A 13,388-nucleotide genomic window follows, 5' to 3' on the forward strand; every position below is an offset into this window, starting at 1 on the left:
CCGTTTCAATTATTTGTTCCACAAAAAGAAATATTTGTTAAATTTAAATGAGTTATGAGTGGATTTCATGTCTCAAAAAGTGGATGTCACTTCGAATTCCGATCATTTTTCGAAAACTTGCTCTAACTTCTTTTTTTTGGACAAATTTCAATAAAATTTGAAATATAAACCCTTCATGGGGTTCTAATAAGTATACAAAAAAGAAAAAGAAATATTTATAAAAATAAAAGAGTTATGAGTGGATTTCACTTGTCGAAAACTGGATTTCACCTTGATTTCCGATCTATTTTCGAAACAAATCGAAATATTGCTCTTATTTCTTCATATATTGACCAATTTCTATAAAATTTGAAATATAAACCCTTCATGAGGCACTTTCCAATATGTATACAATAAAAATAATTATTATTTAAAATAAATGAGTTCTGAGTGGATATCACGTTTTGAGTGGATTTCACTTGAAATCCACTGGATTCCTGTATCAGCCTGTACCCGAAATTTCACGTTTGTATAGAATTGAGATGTCAATGCTTTTGATTGTATAGATTTGAGACGATAAGGTGTTTATTTAACTTCCTGGTTGGAAGAGAAGGCCAGGGAGAGGACATTTATAAGTTAAACCCTAAATGTGACAGGACTATGGCATCAAATTTTGAATCCTCCATTCAGAGGGGCTGTGATTTCATCCACGATTTCGTCTGTTCCCCATGCGAAGAAGATGACTTGAACACGGAAGCTCAATATTTCTGTAATCAGTGTACGAAATATTACTGCGTAAAACTGTGTCCTAGTTCACAACAAGCTATTCAAGAGACACTCGGTGCTCGACCGGACGGACATGACGAAATGGGCAGCAGCACCAGGGATGGTGGACGTCCTCGAGAGATGCGAGAGGCACCCCGGGGAGGCTCTCAAGCTGGTCTGTGGTGACCATGACCAGCTGTGTTGTCCCGTGTGCGTTGCCATGGATCATAGGTATATTTCAAAGACAACCATTAATTATTGTATTTGACATAAATGTGTACTTTAAAACTATGCTCTAATCTTATTGGTCATTATTGTCAACTAAGACTTGCTTTATAGCACACTTCTTGAACTCGTTGAATAAACTGTCTGTGTGTCTGTCCGTCTCTCTGTCTGTTTGTCTGTCCGTCTGTCGGTCCGTCTGTCCGTCTGTCTGAGCGTTTGTCTGAGTGTATGTCGGAATATACATGTAGCTCATTGAGCTAATATTTCTTGTTAACACATACCCAACTTTAAATAAAGATTATAGTTTCTTTGATGTCTGACTGTGTGTCCATCTGTTTGTCTGTGTGTATGCAGAATATTACAGTTTTATCTGTTTGTGTGTGTATCTGTCTGTGTGTGTGTGTGTGTGTGTGTTTGTGTCTGTCTGTCTGTCTGTGTGTGTTTGTATGTGTGTATACAGGATATTCCAGTCAGTGGTTTTGCGATTCTCCAGTCAAATTTTATTAGTTAATTGCAAACAACAGCTAAATCATCGAAATTTAATGGCCATTACGCCCAGCATGAATTGCATGGGAGTTATTATTTTGGTCAGTTTTTGGAAAAATCTAAGTTTCTTAGGTTTAACGCTTCATCTCAATTTGTATATTTTGATACTTGTCAAAACTTAAACAAATATTTCAACAATAGTTTTTTTACTATATTTACAGAATATAGACATGATTTTCTGAACTATAACTAAGCTAAGAATTAAATCTTTGATAGTGTTTATAATCTCTTGGGCCGTATTTAACTCTCTAAACCACACCCTTGAGTTATGTTTAAAGATTGAAAACATCAAGTACAAGTGTAACTAATTAATGATTATATTTCTTGAACTCGCAACATCTAAATGTATCAATACTAGTAGCGCCTTAAGCTTTGATTGTGTCGATTAATTTAACAACTTGATTACAGTATTGTTGTTTTAAGGGGCTATTAGGATTTGGCCTTCGTAAGGATATATTTTAACCCAAATCACGACCCAGTAATAATTCTTTACGAGCCAAATGAACCAGTCAATTGTAACCACGCGACCCCCCCCCCCCGGTCCGGGCCGGGCCGGGGATAGCCCTTACCTAGAGTCCCTGGGGTCGAGGGCATTTGTCGGGGATTTTACCAGCAGTATATCCCCGCAGGGCGGGGATTTTACCCGTAGTTGGCTGGACCGAAAGTCCCCGCTATTCGCCGGACCTTGGGGGGGGGGGGGGGCGTGGTTACAATTGACTGGTGCAAAACTTTATCGACTACCGGGTTAGTTGTCCGGTTAGCGCAGTGGTTAGCGCACTCGCTTCTCACCTAGGCGACCCGGGCTTGATTCCCGGCTTGGTCGCATGTGAATTTGGTTTGTGGTCACGAAACCGGACATGTGGGTTTTCTCCGGGTTCTCCGGTTCCCACCACAACACAAGACCCCACTCTCGCGTGAAATCGTGTCAACGAGAGTAAATAATAAAATGTTGAAATAACATTTTTTTTTACACAATCGTTGTATATGAATAAATAATATATATATAAAATAAATATGTTTAAACTTATATTTTGACTCCTGTACACGAAGAAAAATGATTCGGGGAGTCGTTTTTCTTTGAATGTAAAAATCTGCGGAAATAATGTTTTTTTTCTTCGAACCTTCATCATTATAAATACATAAATGAAGGGTCTTGCATTGAGACAAAAACGTAGTCCCTTCGTCCACAACTGCATATAGTTAATTATCGCGAGATTAGCATCAGTAGTATTAGGTATTGGATAGTTTGTAGTTGTAGAAGTAGCTGGTGCTGTTGAAGGGGCAACAACAACAACAACAACAGTATCAGCAGCAGCGACAGTTGTTTCAGGGGATGCAACATCACTTTATCGGTGGTGGTACTGGTTGTGGTGGTGGTGGAGGAGGTATTGTGGTGCTGGCGGTCACAGTGGCAGTAGCAGTAGCAGTAGTGGAAGTATTAACAGCAAAAGCCGCAGCATTACCAGCATTATTACTAAGATTTGAGAGCACAGTTTTAAATGACCAAACATGTTGACCTTATATATTTATTTAAACTTCAATAGAACATAGTCGGTTCTGTTCGGGGTTGTATACATTTTTACAGACAAGATCGTGGGGAATCATTTTATTATTTGTTTGGGGGAGGTGTAGGGGAGGATGGGGGAGTAAGTTTTTACATTGGTCACGGTATGAAGACAATGCAAGATGCACACAAAACAAAGCAATTTTCTTGATTGAATCATTTGCAAAACAAATCTTTTTTTAAGAAAATGAATTTGCAATGCCCCAGAATGTGTTCATAATGATGTAAACATATTTCAAGTAAATGTTACATTCGGAGGTTCAGTTTCACATATGATGTATTTTCAACAAGTTTCGATTGAATTTTCCATTGTGTTTACGTATACAGTCGAACCCGTTGACTCGAATTCGTTTGGCTCGAATTCCTCCTTGGCCCGAACTGGATGTTATGGGCTTGTTTCATTATACTGGAGATAAAAACTACCGCTTGGTTGGAATTTCCTGAGACTCGAGGTATTTTCGCCGGTCCCTAGGAGTTCAAGCCAACGGGGGGGGGGGTTCGACAGTAGTATAGGGGCCCCTCCGTATTCAAATTTGCATAATGACATCATCAGTTATAAATAGCCCTGCGTAGTCAATAGTAGGGGTCACGCCAGTCCACAATAAAGTAGGGGTCACGCCAGTCCAACTCTTTTGAGCGGATGATATTGAATAGCAGCAATGAATGAAGAATCTTTACGGGGACTGATTTAATGTATCAATAAAGTAGGGGTCGCGCAAGTCCAGCTTTTTTATTAATGTTAATCATGATATTGAATAGCAGCAGTGAATGAAGAATCACAAAGCTTGTACTTTACGGGGATTGATTTAATGTATCAATGAATTAGTAGCAGGGGTCGCGCAAGTCCAGTTTTTTTTTTAATAAACAGCGGATGACATGTTAATCATGATATTGAATAGCAGCAACGGTTGAAGAATCACAAAGTGTGTACGAGGACGGTTCGTCTTTATTAAACACTTGAAATGTCAATGATCACTTAAAAACCTGTGCATGAATTCAGCACTTATGTTAAGAGCTCCTTTATATAAAGTCTTGACCCTTCGCGCCTATCATTGTAGTGAGATCAGTCATTAACACACAAAGAAGTCAACTTCAGAGGTAACTACATTTATTGTACATACCAATTTGAAAATAAATGAACAAAACCTTGTACACAATTTTCAATAATCATTTTCTCAAGGAAATTCACTAAGATGTATGTTAGAAATATGAGTATGTACTTGATAGTTTAAAAAAAAACATTGATAAGAATAATGTAAATTCATAAGTAATAATGTTGGTTAAATGTTTGAAGCAATAAAACGTTATCTAGGCGACCATTTACAAAAGTCTTTGTTACATTTCTACTGGTTTTATAAAACGTATTTCAAACAAAATTTCAGATAATCACTTGAAATTGTTAATCTTTGGAGACTACACGCCATAAGAAAGAAAAAAACACAGGCACTCTACAGGCAGTTCTTTGTGTCACTACACAGGCACTATACAGACAGTTCTTTGTGTGTATTTTTGATAACAGCAGATGACGGTTAGGGTCAAGTGAGTGTTACTTATCTTGTAGCAGCTGCTTGGTGAATACAAAGCTGGCTAATTGATCTAGAGAAAAAGCGTTTCCTACTGAGATTATTAGACGCCGTGGAATGTATGTTTTATTTTCTTTGTGTGTAACTATTTTTAATAACAGCAGATGACGGTTAGGGTCAAGTGAGTGTTACTTATCTTGTAGCAGCTGCTTGGTGAATACAAAGCTGGCTAATTGATCTAGAGAAAAAGCGTTTCCTACTGAGATTATTAGACGCCGTGAAATGTATGTTTTATTTTCTTTGTGTGTAACTATTTTTAATAACAGCAGATGACGGTTAGGGTCAAGTGAGTGTAAATTTGGAGCATTTCATAGCTGATTAAACGCACGGTCCGTGTCTCATTGACCACACTTTAACTGTCAAGGGTTTGAGTGGTTGTGTAAATTAACCCTTTGTCCCGTCACTTGAAAAGGCACTTATAAAGTCCGATTCAATGAACGATATCAATTTTCACCTGCCCTATAAATTGGAGAGTAGAATATTGCTCTCATTATTGTGCGAGCCCTGTCAAAACGACCATAATAATTAAAGAAGCAACTCTTGCAGGTAAATCATATGTATTGTACAAACCAATTAATTTGACAATAAATGTACAATGTTAAAATGTTGTATGTATAATATTTACAATAATGAGAGTTAACAAACTTTGAGAGATTATAGTACATTGCATTATTGTATGTATGACATATTTTTAACACATGATTTTTTTACTAGATAGTTTTTAATAAAAAACAACAACAATGTTTTCCATAGGAGAAATGCAAATGTTGATTAAATGAAAGTCTATGAAACAATAACAAACTATATTATATGGTGGTTTTTTTTTCCAAACTCTTATCAAATGAGTATATGTATCAGTTACATTTCTACTCTCTGGTTATTAAAAAGTGTGCAAAATGAATATTTCAAACAAAGTTAAACGTCAAAGTTTAACGTCCCTAAAAACTTGTGTACATGTCTCTGTAAAAGGTTTGTTAATTATGTTTTTAACTTACCTCCGTTAAATCAATTACGTTGTGTGCATCAGACCGATCTGCAGACATGGCGTAAGTTGAAACTTTAGACCACTGAATGATATCGGTGTTTATCAATGATGACATATGATGTAAAAACAGTGTTTTAACTGCTATAAACAGAGAGTAGAATTCTAACTGATGATGCTCATGATTAAAACCTTCCAGGAAATGGCTAAATTCGTGTAGAAACACACTAATCAGCTGATCAGTACAAGGAATATAATCTAAATTCAGTACAATCATAACCGTTGTTGAATCCTCTGTCTTAATTGTAAAGCCAATGGCCTTAGTGTCAGATGAATTTATGAACTTGATTACCAAGGTTTCAAATTCGGTGGACCTTTGACCAATTAATTGCGTATACAAATTGAATATTTCCTCTACTATACGGAATGCTTTGTCAATTGAAAAAATATTTTTTTTATAAATTGTATCGTCAATGAGTCCATACCGAATTTTGTATAAATTATCAGGATACCTGAACCTTTTTTTCCGTGCTTTCTGTTTGTTTGGATATTGTTGTCCATCGGGTATCACCTTGATCAGTTTCAATTTCTGGACAACATATTGTCCCATTCCAGTTTGAACCAACATCAATAACATCAAACAAGCACTAGAAAAATATACGCCTTCTGATACATCACATAAGTATGGTATGTGGAACCTTTGAGCGACCTGAAAAAAAAACCCAACAACAATATTTAAAGGTATTATCCTGTTTAGAGACACACGTACACACACACACACACGCACGCACGCACGCACGCACGCACGCACACACACACACACACACACACACACACACAGAAACACGCACGCACGCACGCACGCACACACACACAAAAACACGCACGCACGCACGCACGCACGCACGCACACACACACACACACACACACACACACACACGCACAAATAAAGAGAGAAAAAACAATGATAAATTGTGTTTTAAAAACCAGCGGTTTGATTATTTACTATGGTTTAAATCAATGTTAAACTTCACTGCACCTGAACAGTCAGATTGACCAGAGACTTAGTAATTGCCAACCGCTGGTTCATTTAAGGACACATTAATCTCACAGAACTGGTCAAGCGATTTTATGATTTAACAGGCAACCCCATGTTAATATGTTCCTGTCTATGTTCGTTAAGGGAATTGTAGATAAAAAGACTTATTTCAATTATAGTTTTTTCGTAACATTTTAAGAATGATATTTTATCTTTATTATGATACACTTTTTATTTTTATTGAAAGGAATTTTTCTCTTCATTACATAAATTTTGAAAACATCTAATAGTTATCTACAATGACTGTTAAGAATTTTAGATATAAAGCAGCACTCTCAACACAGTTTAACTTGTTTATGTATAACAATACAACCAAACACCGACATACTGGTTGGCTACATTCATTTTGACCTGAGTAGCTTACTGTACAGGGGAATAATCTTTAATGTTTTTGAACATGACATGGTTAACAAAGTATTCTCCCATGATCTGAGTAGCTTACTGTACAGGGGAATAATCTTGAATATTTGAACATGACATGGTAAACAAAGTATTCGCCCATTGATTCACCTGTTAATTGAAATTTTGTCTAAATTGGGTCTATTCTTGAATTATTCCTTGAAAAGAACACTGAATTTTTCCAGTTTTTACCATTTTCCTTCGCTTGATGAATTATGATGATAGTTGATGTGTAGATGTGGATTGTTAGCTTGTAATTGGTATGCATTAGGGTAGCGAACAATGTCACTTTAACAAAAATAGAAAGAGTTGTTGTTTTACCCAACAACTTTTAGTTAAAATTAATGAATAGTGATGAATCATAGTGTGAATTAAAGCATACTGATTGGACTTGCTACCAATGTTGTAGAAGTAGATCAATGATTTCCGTACATGTAATTTCATTGACTAATTCCTGATTACCCATATTAAAAACATGGTTTTGTCGCATTGTGACGTCTCTTATTCATTCTTATTCACTGTCAGAAAAATATTTAAACCTAAATTCGCTAATTCGAATCTGTCTATTTTGAAAATATTTTGTCTATACTATATATGTGTATTTTATCAATCTTTATTTCCAATTCGAAATGTACACACTGTCAATTTGTGTCCATATTTGAAATACCCCCACAAGATAAAATATCAAACCTTACTTCTTTTATCACAACTAGATTTACATAAGTCAACTAAGACTTCATACAATTTAATCTATTCGAAATAGTAATTTTTTAAATCTTATTTACAATAAAAAGTTGACAACAATTTATTGTTATTTGTGTGATGTAAAAATGAGAAGCCATTTGTTTGAAAGCCAAGCTAAGCTTAGTTTAACGTGATTATTTAATTTGCCTTAATGACTTACCAGGTATTTCACAATCGCTATGAAATGATTATATGTATGGTTGAACATGTAAGTCTATAAATAGACCAGTGACTTCATTCATGTTACTATAATTAACTATTCTAGTATGTAAATATACCCACATTTAATCATGTTCATTTCTATTGTGTTGTGTTTAATTATAGTAGTGTTATATATTGAGTGTTACATTTAATAAGGGCGTCCTGTAAACATTGGAAATCATTTTACAGAAACATGGATCTACTGACCTCAACCCTCGAATTCATGCTGAACACCATTTCTAGTGAAGATGAACTGATGAATTTTGCCGCTACATGGGGTATTCAAGAGGCTTCAACTGTACGGTTACGACTTTTACAGATACGAAATCCTGAGTACGGTGGCACCTTTGTCAATGAAGAACTTGACCTCATACTTCAACATTTTGGGGGAGCATCTACATCAACTGATCAACAAATTTCTTCTGCCATGAATGCCGATTTAGACTTGGCATTTGATTATGTTCAAGAACAAGATGAAGTGGAGGGTGCCGTTCAAGCTATTTTGTTTGACGATGAAATAGAAGAGGCATCACATGTTTGTGTTGAAGACGGCCCATGGAGTCCGGTGACAGCTGTTCAATGCGGAGCAGGAGACGAACCGGGTCCGTCCAATAGATCCGACCATCTCCACAAGGCCCATCACATGAATTGGATACACCTAAACTAAAGTATACTATAAGAAAGAAAGGTGTGCGAACCTTTGCCAAAAATGCGGCAAAGGATACGACCTATGAAGTCAAGATAGATGAAGAGTATCACGGTCAACGTCTCCACGATGTACGAATTGGTCTTCACCAAATGTTTGACGATCTGTTAGGTCAGGCGCGGGGGAATTTAGCGGGAAATGGTTTGGGTAGGGTCATCATTCATCACGGGGGACTCCACGATCCGATCATTATTCCATTACAGAAATGGAGTGAACTCTGTGCCGATGTGGTCATGTCTACTATCGAAAAGGTACTTAATAGTAACCAGGGGTTGGCTATTGACTCAAGTTTTGAAATAACTATAGGATCGATCAATTTACCCAAAGGAGGCACTAGACAAAGAATCATTAAACTTAAAGGAAAAAATAATTCTTTACAACTCAAAACTTCCATCGTGACTATAGAAAATGAAGATCAACTGTGTATGGCCAGAGCTATAGGGGTCAGCTGGGCAAAATTAAATAGATGTTCACCGGAAGAATGGAAAGAGATTGTCAAAAACAGAGGAAAGAAAAGTAATTTGGAACTGATTCTGAAACACAACAAGGTTCCAAAAAGTTATTTTTCGAATTTGCTGATAAACAAACGAAATGAGCAGAGACAACTTGCAGTCATACTCAGTCGAATGGCGAATGTACCTCTGGATTGCCCAGCCAGTCTCAGTAACATAGAAGCCTTTGAAGAAGTTCTTGGTGTGAAAATAATGATAATCAGCGCCCGATTAGGTAACAAATTTATCACCAACCCTAATACAGGCGAACACCCGTGTATATATCTGTATTTGGTCGACGACAATCATTTTAACGCCATAACCAGTATCACCGGATTCTTCAGCGCAAGATACTTTTGTGACAAATGTCTCAAACACTACAACAATCTAGAAAGACATGAATGTGAGATTAAATGTCTTGTATGTAAGAAGGACAACTGTCTCATGTCAGAAAACACCGTGATATGTAAAGACTGTAACATGAAATGCCGATCGCAAGAGTGCTTCGATAGACACCGTCAAGGACCAGAGGGACTTAACCGTCAGCGAGATGACGACCAAAGTAAAGAGGTGTCACAGTGTGAGACATTCTGGAAATGTCGTACCTGTTATAAAGTCATAAATAGGACAAAGCGTAATATAAAAGATCATAGATGTGGAGAATACTTATGTAATTCTTGTAAAACATATGTGCTCGAAGATCATCTCTGCTTCTTGAGAGCTACACCATACAAACAAAACGATTCTAAATTTATCTTTTTTGATTTTGAATGTACTCAAGATGAAGTATTAGAATGTCAAGAAGGATACCGTCCAGTTGAGTGTGAACACAGTCAACCAGATTGTAATACTTGCCTTAAATGTCAGAACTGTAAGTCTTCTTGGTGTGGAAAGTCGACTCATCGACCCAATTTTGTTGTCGCCCAAACAGCATGTGATGAATGTAAAGACGAGGCGCCAGACACACCGTGTAAAAAATGTGGAGATCGTTGCGAAAACTGTCAGAAAGAGGAAAAGGAACCTTGTTTGCCGAGTTGCGGACAGCGTGAATTTATTTTTGAAGGTTGTGAGACGTTGGAAACCTTTGGGACCTGGTTATTTTCACCTCAACACAAACACTATAAAGCCATTGCTCACAATATGAAAGGATATGACGGTTATTTTCTACTTGAGTATCTCATTGACCAGTCCATACGCCCGAACAAAATCATTTACAGTGGTTCAAAAATTATGTATATGACGATAGAAAAAGGTCTTAACATCACAATTATAGACAGTTTGAATTTTCTCCCCATGAAGCTTGCTGCCCTGCCAAAGACGTTTGGCTTAACAGAGATGAAAAAGGGTTGGTTTCCTCACTTATGCAACACTAGGGAAAACCAGACTTATATTGGACCGTACCCAGACGCTAAATATTACGGATATGATTTCATGAGTGCCAGAGAACGAGAAGAATTGTTGGCTTGGCTCGATTCTAAGAAAGAAGAGACCTTTGACTTCCGAAAAGAAATGCTTGAGTATTGTCGTAGTGACGTTGATATTTTAAGAAAAGCTTGTTTAACCTTAAAAGATTTGTTGAAAACCGCCACGCAGACTTCTGCCTTATTAACGAAAAAGAAAAAGGGCAAGATTGTTAAAGAGATGTGTCCCGTCTCTGTTGACCCCTTTAACTATTCAACCATCGCTTCCGTTTGTATGGGTATCTTCAAAACCAAGTTTTTTGAAGAAGAATGGGAGGTCAAAATCAATGACGCCAAAGAGTGGACACCTGCCCGATACATTGACGGTAACTTAGAAATTCTGAAGAACGATACTTGGATTAAAGAAGGGCATCTAGAAGACGACATTATCAAAACTAAACGGTTTATAAAATCTCCTATTGCTCAAATTCCGTCTGTCAGAAAAGACAGTTTCAGTCGGATGTCTCTACAGTGGCTGGAGTTGATGTCCAAACAAGATGGTATCACTATTCAACACGCTCTCAATGGCGGAGAAAAGACATTACCGGGAACACGGTACAAATTGGATGGCTACTGTGCCGAAACCAATACGGCTTACGAGTACCACGGTTGTGTCTTTCATGGTTGTCCCGTCTGTTACGCAGAGGACACAATTCACCCATTAACTAGCCGGTCAATGCGAGAACTCTACGTCAGAAGCAAAAAAAAGACGTATATTGAGCGTCTAGGAATGACCTACAAATGTATTTGGGAACATGAATTTCAAAATCAACTCCATTCTGATCCGAAACTTCAACAATATGTGACCTCTTTGGACTTTACTGACCGACTGGATCCCCGAGATAGTTTCTTTGGTGGTAGAACCAATGCCAGTCGGCTTTACTATAAAACTACAGGTGATGAACAAATCAAGTACATCGATTTTACTTCACTCTATCCGTGGGTCAATAAATACTGTCAATACCCTGTAGGACACCCTGAAATAGTAACATCAAATTTCAAAACAATCAGTGACTACTTTGGTATTGCCAAAGTAAAAATACTACCGCCTAGAGGACTCTATCACCCAGTACTTCCTTACCGTTCAAATGGAAAACTCAAGTTCCCACTATGTAAAACATGCGCCGATACAGAAAACCAAAATGATTGCATCTGTTCGAAAGATGAAAGGGCGATAATTGGAACCTGGTGTACACCGGAACTTCAAACGGCTGTACAGCAAGGATACACAATCATTCAAATCTACGAAGTGTACCATTGGTCTGACACGACAAAATACAATCCCTCTACACAAGAGGGGGGTCTGTTTGCCAAGTACATCAACACCTTTCTCAAGTTCAAACAGGAGGCAAGCGGCCCTCCCGACTGGATCAAAACTGAGGAGGATGTCCTCAAATATATCAATGACTACTTTCAAAAGGAAGGCGTCTCGCTACAGAGTGATATGATCCTTAAAAATCCCGGATTGAGGGCGTTGGCCAAGTTGTGCCTCAATAGTTTCTGGGGTAAATTCGGACAACGTCTTAACATGCGACAAACACAGTTTTTCCACCAGTCGGAAGTGGACAAGTTTTTTCAAATATTCACTGATCCTATGAAACAACCGCAAACTTTCACATCGTCGCTGAAGACACACTTCAAATGGAATGGACGTACAAAAGACTGTCTCCTGTGAAGATAACAAACCAACATTTATTTGGCCACATTCACGACCTGTTGGGCCAGACTTAAACTCTACAGTGTATTAGAAGATTTGGATCGTCGAGTAATCTACTTTGATACCGATTCTATTGTCTACGTGAGTCAACCCGGTCAGTACGATCCACCACTAGGTGACTATCTGGGTGAACTCACCGATGAGCTGAGTGAAGGTGAACACATTGTCGAGTTTGTGTCTGCAGGTCCAAAAAACTACGCATATAAGACCAATACAAACAACGAAACCTGCAAAGTGAGAGGTTTCACTTTACATTTTACAAACAGTCAAATGATCAACTTTGACAGTGTGAAACAGATAGTTACATGCCCAGAAGCGCTATCAGCAGTAACAGTAGTTAATCCGAGAAAAATATGTAGGGACAAAAGAAAACGAAAGCTCTACAATAGAAAAGAAGAAAAAACATACCAAATGGTATACACGAAGCGTAGAAGAATAGACAACTTTGATACGGTACCTTATGGTTACTGAAAGTAATTAGTTTTGGATTGACCTTTGTTTAACATTGTAAATAAGATATGTACGTGACTATTTGTTTTTTATATGGTTTTGGCATGTTTTTGTACTGTTATTGAATAACCATTTTATTACCTGATTGTACATATATATTTGATATTGTTTTACTGTGGCATGTGTTGTTTGAAATAAAAGAACATATACGATATTTCTCAGCTTTTTTTTTTTAGTCACACAAATTAAACATTATAAGGGTCAGTTACAATGTACAAGGACCATCGTGGACAAATAAGACGTGTTTGAATAAACCATGAGCAGTAAACATGACCTGTCACATGAAGTACCGACACCACCACTCCAACCATTACCAACATCACCACCACAGAACAACAATATCCACCCCCACTCAGCGTCCAGTGAAATACCCTTACTTCCGTTCAAACCGTGTTCTAGTATGACTGTAGTGGGGC

The 13,388-nt window shown here is 37.4% G+C and overlaps 2 protein-coding genes across 2 annotated transcripts; both read left to right on the plus strand.

The window, feature by feature from the left end:
• Window positions 1-519: 519 nt before the first annotated feature.
• LOC128218113 (uncharacterized) lies at window positions 520-11,406 on the plus strand. The gene is made up of 2 exons (XM_052925662.1): window positions 520-975; window positions 8,278-11,406. Exons 1-2 carry the CDS (start codon window positions 839-841, stop codon window positions 8,753-8,755), a joined length of 615 nt encoding a protein of 204 aa, XP_052781622.1. The 5' UTR covers window positions 520-838; the 3' UTR covers window positions 8,756-11,406.
• On the plus strand, window positions 10,579-12,420 carry LOC128216230 (uncharacterized). The gene has a single exon (XM_052922800.1). It carries the CDS (start codon window positions 10,579-10,581, stop codon window positions 12,418-12,420), a length of 1,842 nt encoding a protein of 613 aa, XP_052778760.1.
• Window positions 12,421-13,388: the final 968 nt, after the last annotated feature.

This window comes from Mya arenaria, chromosome 14 (genome assembly GCF_026914265.1).
Source record: "Mya arenaria isolate MELC-2E11 chromosome 14, ASM2691426v1".
Taxonomy (NCBI): Eukaryota; Metazoa; Mollusca; class Bivalvia; order Myida; family Myidae; genus Mya; species Mya arenaria.